The sequence below is a fragment of the Hipposideros armiger genome, unplaced genomic scaffold (assembly GCF_001890085.2).
Source record: "Hipposideros armiger isolate ML-2016 unplaced genomic scaffold, ASM189008v1 scaffold_618, whole genome shotgun sequence".
Classification (NCBI taxonomy): domain Eukaryota; kingdom Metazoa; phylum Chordata; class Mammalia; order Chiroptera; family Hipposideridae; genus Hipposideros; species Hipposideros armiger.
This window is the reverse complement of record NW_017731968.1, coordinates 64,294-72,270: the sequence shown is the minus strand read 5'-3', so window position 1 is coordinate 72,270 and position 7,977 is coordinate 64,294. Positions and strand designations below refer to the sequence as shown.

General features: G+C 40.8%; 1 protein-coding gene across 3 annotated transcripts in view; it reads right to left on the bottom strand.

Annotated features, from left to right (window-relative positions):
* Positions 1-1,041: 1,041 nt before the first annotated feature.
* SOCS6 (suppressor of cytokine signaling 6) overlaps positions 1,042-7,977 on the bottom strand; it is a 32,931-nt gene continuing 25,995 nt past the window's right edge. For all 3 annotated transcript variants that reach the window (XM_019625177.1, XM_019625179.1, XM_019625176.1), the window contains one exon: positions 1,042-6,645. In XM_019625177.1, coding sequence (XP_019480722.1) covers positions 4,909-6,516 — 1,608 coding nt within the window. In that variant the 5' untranslated portion in view covers positions 6,517-6,645 and the 3' untranslated portion in view covers positions 1,042-4,908. The remainder of the gene's footprint in view (positions 6,646-7,977) is intronic.

The following is a 7,977-nucleotide window of genomic DNA, read 5'->3' as shown; positions in this document are numbered from 1 at the left end:
GAAAAGCAGTGCTGGACCGAAGGAAAGAAAAGAGGTTGTAGATTTCTTACTGTTAATGAAATAGTTTCAGCAACTTAAATTTCCTTTTAACTTTCTTCACTTGTGAAGACTGAATGTGTGCACGCGTGCATACTGGAAACCCTCTCCCTCCTCTGGGCTGGGCTTCCTGATCCACAAGCACAAGCCCCGACAGGGACCCCACCAGCCTCAGCACAGCCCCCCATTGCTCCAAGAAGGGGTAGGTGAGAACACAAATCTGTTTACCTGGCTACAGTGTAAGTTTGTGAAGTCCAGCCTTTTACACAGTTCTTGAGGCCTGACCCTTCTTCCCACAATCTCATGTTAGCACCACCATCAGTAGACAGATTAAGCAGGACATTAAAAGTCAAGTTAACGCTGTCCATCGATACCAACTCTGGCACATCAGAACGCCGCGTTATGTGGATTCTACTAAAGTCAAAATTTGTGATATATTCTGAACAAGGTCTTTTTCAAATTTATCTTTGAATTAGCTAGGATTTTAAAAAAAGGACCTGTTTAAAAGTAGAACAACAAAATTTTCAAGTGAACGGTTCGCCCAATGTGATGTTTTAAGAACTTTAAAAGCGTATCATTAAAATCCAGTGGATATGAGAAATCATTCTGATTTTCTAAATGACTTCTACACAATGCATTTTGATAACCTGGTTCTAGCTCTATAAACTACTAAGAGACAGGTTTTTTTAAAATGTCACAATCCAAACTTTTTTCAGCCTCATCTTCGTGTAGTGAGGTTTTATGACTGTTAATTTCAATGAGCTTTGTTCCGAGGCTCTGCCAACTAGCTCCAGTCTTTATGTGGGAGGCGTTAGGATATTAGCAACATCGGCTGCTTCCTAGTTTATTCGATGCCTCCCATGAATAGCACTTTACTTTTCCCTTTTTACTAAAATTTCCTAACCTCCAGGCTCTGCCCAGATTATGGGACATCCAGAAATAATCTAGTTAACCCTTACATTAAATAAAATCTGCATCCGGGTATTAAATAGACTACAAAGCAGATCTTGTGAATGAAATTTTTATTTACACACTGTATCTAGAAGCAGATACATAAATTCTTATACAATTAATTTTCAAAAATGTGCAAATTACTATAATTTGTTTACAAACCAAAACACGTATTAAAATCAATGGACTTTGGATACTTCATTCTGCGGTGTTCTCAGTACAAATGGTTCACACCTGATTGGAAACATACAGAAAAAGTGTAAACTACAGCGATCTGGATTGCAAGTATTAATTTCATGGCACTCCAACGACTATAAAATTCCTTTAACCCAACATGGCTCCTCATTACAAAACTCTTAAGAATTCTTCATCTCGGGAGAGATGAAACAGCGACTACACATTTGCCATGTTGTGACTAATAAAAAGGATGCTTATAAAAAACCTCCCTTACAGGATTAAAAAAGTATTCAAAGAAACCAAATGTATGATTACTAGCGTACCAATACTTTTAGAATTTTAAAGTTATTCATGGAACTGGTGATTGTTCCTTATTAGAGTTTTCAACGAAACAGTCTATTGCTGGTAGTGATTTCGTTTTCAAATTAAGACCTCACATTCGATGAAAAGCCATTAAGATTGAAAATATATTACTTGAATCATTCATAAAGTCTCTCTCGTATACGATGTGAAATGTACAATGATTAACACTGGCATTTCCAAAAGCACTGGTAAAAAATACTTAGGCTGGTAGCACTAGCAGAAGACACTGCATATAACCTATGTAAGATTTTAGTAACTTTTATCCTGTTTCAGTAATACTGGCTCAGAAATTATAATATATGCTTCGTTTTATTTCCTGTATGCCAATGAGTTAGCCTTTTGGCACACAATTTTCTTCAATAGCAAGATGGCTGCCCTGTGTAGCTGGTTTCCTTAAAAACTATTTTTAGTTCTATGATCATTTCCTGTGATATATTTTTGTCCTTCTACATCTTCAGATTATTGCACCAAGTAGAAAGAGAACAGGTTTCCTTAGAAAGAGAAAGAGGGAGATATTTTTCCAGTACTTTCGATGCTTTCTTTTTAGAAAAATGCATAGTGTCCTAGTAAGCCTGGAAATAACGTCTGGCCTCCATCAGGTTTTGTGATGAAATAGTTGATTAAAATAAATGACTCTTATTTATTATGGCAAAAGGATAAAACTTTCCTGTCTTCTTTTTCTTGCCTTGAGCTCAGATTTTCAGAAGCAACTATTTAAAAATCACTCACAGGTTTTGTTCGTGTTACCTAAGCCACCATTCAATATAATCCAGAAATTTACCCAAATTGTATCTAGACCAAACTGCAAAATGAAGGGTTATCTCTTTTTCCCCCTTTCTATTTATAACCAGGCTGTTTCAGTAGCCTAGAAAGCCAATCTTTCACATTACGCTGTGCTGCCTATGCCAAACGGTTCTCCCTACGCAAAAGCAGAAAATATCGCAATACTCCTTTGTTTGTTAATAATTTCTTAGCAAATACCTTTATTTTTCTCAATACACTATCAGACCCTAGCAATTTCAAGTGGGATTAGAATAGGGCATTTTACTTTAAAATATGTAATATTACGAATACACAAATGCACATAAATTTGGCTTTCTAAATTAGAACAGTATCAAGACTTGCCCTCCATAAACACACAAAACACAATTTTAAAAACATTCAGATGAAAAGCAGAATAATCTTAACTGGAAACTCAAAGGCTAGATCTTAAACACATTACCATGAGGAAAACGTGGGGGACAGGCTACGCCCACATGCTGAAACAGGGTTCAGGGCAGTCCAAAGACCTCTGTGCACCGTGATCTCACAAAGCGTACATGTAGAAACATGGAGAAGCCATTTCAACATCCATTATTAATACACAGTGACTCTGTGACAATACCTGCCATCTAATATAGATGCACAGGGACTTTTAACTCACCCTAGATATATTTTAAATTGTTTAAAAATAAATAGTTTTGCAAAAAAATAGTTTAAATGTCTTGCATTAATTTGATAGGTTTACAACTCTGTAATAGTTCTTAATCCAAATAGCTTATAGTGAATACTTAAATTATATTATTACAGTATACTCAATATTCCATCTTATTAGGTGAAAACATATCAGAAAGTGAAAGAGGAGTCTCTGTAACAAGGTACAGTCAACATTCCACCAAAATTAAGTACCTTTACCCCCTTTTAAGTCAGAATACCATAACATTATATTACGGCATTGTGCCTTTTCTTGTTAATTCTCAGTTCTGGCCCTAAAAAAACAAAGAGAGAAAAAAAATAGAGATGCTGATATGTGTGAATAAAAAAGCCATTAAATTTGACCTACGACCTTTACTCTTATTCTTAAATGGAGGTAAGAGCTAGGAAAACTGAGTGACAAAGGAAGAAATGTCCTAAGTTATATATTTCATCTGAAATGCAAACATTTTCCTTTAAAACTGTATAGCTGGAAACATTTTCTGGATGGGGCAATCCCAAAATACTACACTAAAGAATTGTGCAGTGAGTAAATACTACATTTCAAAACAACTAAAAACTATTGGGGATAACAACCCCCCCCCCAAAAAAAAGGATTGAATCAAAAAGATAAAATAACTAATGATGCCAATTTACTTAAGACTTAGCTATACTAAAAAGAAACCAACAGAAACCCTATTTTTAAATGGTAACATATATGGTAGGCAATAAGACTTCCATATATCTGATATGGTTTTAATATTTTTCTTACACAGTGGTCCACAATTTCCAATTGTTCAACTAAAGTCATTGGGTTTGGTTTTTTTTCAGTGGGATGAATAAAGGGTCAAATCTAGCACATCTTAACAGTGAACACATAAAAGAAAAATAATCCAACTGTAAAACAATGTTTTCTTTCTATTCAAATTAAAGCTAAAACTTTAAACTTTAATGTTTCAAGAGAATCTAGTCCATTTATGAAAATCAGTTCTACATCAAATTCACCCAAGAAAATGTTAACTAAGCTAAACAAAACACAGATAAAACATTTTACCAAAGGAAAATACAGATAACACAAAAAAATTGCTATCACAGGAAACTACGATCATCTAGCATTTCTTTAACAATAGTTCTTTCTTGTTCATAGGTCTTTGTACGTTATGCCAATTTGTAGCACAGCTCAATGACAGAAAAGGCAACAATTGCTAAGTTGGTGGTATACATCTCTTTACGATTTTTTAATGTAAGGCCATTTATTAAAATAGACAAACCACAAGATGAAAATGAAGGCAACAAAAACATTCAACATTCCACAACCCCCCAAAAAAACACAAAAACCCAGCACAATCTTAAAAAGAATTTAGAAATGAGTGTTGTAAGATAGGTGGCAGATCTGCACTCCATTACCCAAGATTATGTCCATTCATAATTCTAAATAAATCTTCCTAAAGTTGAGACTAAAAATCATTTTCAGTGTATGTGTGAATTCTGTGTTTTTTCACACTATCTTTGAAAATATGGGCCCTTTAAAGAGACATAACAATTTTCATTCTGTAAGTTTCATTCAGTTTTACTTCGGGTTGAATACACATGAAATGTGCTTTAATGCATAAAATCACAGTGGATAGCAGCAAAGGACGGGGAGGGAGGTTAAGGACAATCTGACAATTCACATTGTGATTATTCTGCACATCGATGAAAGAGAATTCACACTTCTACAACCTCAAGACTTCCCTTTGTAAGGAACCAAAATAAACCCAAGACACCTTGCCGACATTTCCCGCCCCGAAACAAACCGATTCCTCTTTTACAAACAAAACTGAAATAGTATGGCAGCAAAAGATTTCGATAGCAATGAAAGTTTGTAAACTGTATTTCAATCTCTTTTTCTTATTCCCAAAGTGCACGATGCAGGGTTCCCCTAACCGCTCAGTAGTGCTTCTCCTGTAAGTAATCCTTCATTTTGTTTGGCAGAGGCAGTTTCTGAATCAGGTCTATTCTGGTGTACTGGCGGATAACGAAGCGACACAGGTACTGCAGGGAGCGCACCTGCATAAACCGCGACACCGGGTTGGTCAGCCTGACCGGGTAGGTCGCAGACCCAGGCAGCCGGGACCTGGAGTAACAAAAAGCTCCGTTTTCAGAGTCCCTGATTGAATGCTCGATTAAATCAACTATAGACGTGTGTCCTTCCACATCCGGCTGTTCGTAAAAGCTAAACCTACCATTTGAATGTTCAATTCTAGTGTGAAGTGTTTTGCCGTGGGAGCGAAAGCTCAAGCTTAAAAGGTAGCGGTCATCTGAACTATCGCGCACAAGGAAAGAACCATCTGGCACGCTGGCTAGCTTCCCTTCTGCCTCCCAGCGCGTGATCGGTCCCCAGTACCATCCTTGCTTCGCCAGTTTTTTCAGCTCCTCGGTAAGGCTCGTCACAACCATGGGCCCGCTACTCTGCACTGAGTCATAAACTCTTGCCACCCCAGGGGCAGAGTTGGGGTCAAAGTTCAAATGACAGCGCACGCTTTCGGCCACGTGGGCATCTGTGCCGGCGAGCCCACCGAAGTTCCTTTGGATCGGGTTGGTCTGCATTGGAGGTAGCAATGGAGAGAGTGGGGGGACGTCCTCGCGGCTCGCCCTGGGGCTCTGCAGCATGACTCCCGTGGTGCCGATCAACAAGCCGTTCACCGACTGGTCCACGAAGATGTCGGGGGCCACCACGAGGTCCTGGTCGCCCTGCGTCTCGTCCTCGGGGAAGGCGCTCCCGCCCACCGGCGCAGGGACGGCGGAGACCTCCATGGGGGACGAGCTGTCCGGGCAGTAGCTGCGCGAGCCCTCCAGGGGGAACACCCCCGCGTCTAAAGGCACAGTGTACTGGATGTAGTCCTGAGGCATAAGTCCGAAGACGACAGGCACATGGTCATCGAGGTGCAGGCGCAGGTCCCCGCTCTGGGACTCGGGGCTCTTCCGCGAGCGAGCGGGCTCCTGGCACCCGCTCTCGGGCTGAAGGTCGTGGAAGTCCTTGCGGACCCCGTTCAGCGCCGGGCTGGGGCTGGCGGAGTGCACCAGGGCCTTCACGCGCACCTCCATTTTGATGCACGTCTCCTCGGAGTTGGTGGGGCGCAGGGGCCACGGCGTGGGGCTGTAGTGGTGGGTGCGGAGGGACGCGGACCGCATCGGCCTCTGAGCCCGCGCGTCCTTCAAGGCCAGCGGCGCGGAGGAGGAGGAGAAGGCGTCCTCGTCGGCAGAGCCGCCCGGCGGCGCGCCGCCCTTGCCCTTGTGCTTCTGCTTCGCCGAGAGCCGCCTCTTCAACGTGCCCATGAGGCTCTCGCTTTTGGAGCGGCCTTTCCCCGCTTTTTCATCTTCGCTGTTGAGCTCGCAGCTGGCCATATCCTTCCCATAGCAGCTACCAAACAAGGAATCGTCTTTTCCAAAATCACTGGCTAGTGAGGGCTGTTGCACCACCATGAAATCCGTTTCTTCTTTACTTTTATTCAAGTTGAAAGATTTCCGGAAGGTCTTCAGACTAATTTTCTTCATTATGACTAATTACCTAATCCAAGGGGATCAATTTCTCTCTGGAATGTTATCCTCAAACATCCGGACAGGCCGCATGGAATGCTGCATCTACGTCCTTTTCCAGCTTCATTTACCCTTTGGAGCCATTTTCTAAAACGAAATAAAATAAATTTTTAAAAGAGGTCACAAGAAAAAAGCTTCCACCCAAGTTTTACTTTACTCAGTTTTAAGCCCTTCGCGTCTGAACAAGGACACCCGAGCACGTGTGTCCCTAAGAGAGTCCGTTAACTTGTACAGGGGCTTTGTCCATTTCACCCAGCACAGCAGGTCACTGCCTACCACGTGATCAGCATTTCCAACTATTTGAGAATGGTGCTTAAAGAACAAACCCTGAACTATTTTCTTTTTGCACCTTGTTTTAGGTTTTCTCAGCTTTCCTAAGGCTCATCTTCAGCACTAACTCACACATGCACCACACACACACACACACACACACACACCCCGAACGCTTGCAGCTTGGAACACTGTCACCGCTGGGGCACTCCCATAACAAATAGGTAAGTCTAGTGGGGATCTATTTGGAAGAAGATTATAAAGCATATTTCCAGAATTATTATGTCTTCTTCTTTTGCAATTCCCACAGCAAATTTTTACTTCTGTATCGAGAAATATAATTTCTAAATTTTTTCCATCATTGAAATTATAGGATTTCAATTCTGACTTTCTGAAAGTCATTTCTGAGAAAAAAGTTTGGCCTCACTGAGGATAGCAATAGCTGCTTTGCAAAAACACTGTGTGTAAACTACTCACTTTATTTCCTCTGTGGCCATTTTTCTGCAGTTGTACAATCATGGAAGTATAATGTCATAACAACATCATCAGCCTCAACTTGGTCAAATGCTAGTAAAACTAAGACCAGAGTCTGAATCCTACCCACTGGTTAAGCACCACTCCGTTTTTTGGCAAATGACTACAGTTATAACCTTGACGACATTCGTTCATTTGTTATCCATTTACTAAGCCCCTACTACAAAACCAGCACTGCGTGGTAATATGCAGATTTATAATAAAGTGTTTCTGGCTTCAAAATTCAGTAGGAGAGAGATCTATGAATGGATATATTGTAATACAAAACCATTAGTAATGTAGTGATAACAGACAGTGGTAGTTAAGAAGACAGAGAGAAATCTTACAAATGTTTATAGATAGGGTTTGCTTACTATATAGATAGAATCTACATGAAATCATTTATAGTAAAAACCACTCAGATCAGACAACCTATCAGGGGATCAGCAATATCATCTCTATAAAGGAAGAAGTAACTTTAAAAAATCTTACTGTCGGGCTGGCCGAGTGGCTCAGCTGGTTAAGAGCTCGCTTGGGAGTGCCAGCTCTGAGCAGCAGGGCTGCGGTTCGGATCCCACATGAGGGCCAGTGACGCTGCGCCCTCTACAGCTAAGATGCTGAACAACAGCTCAACCT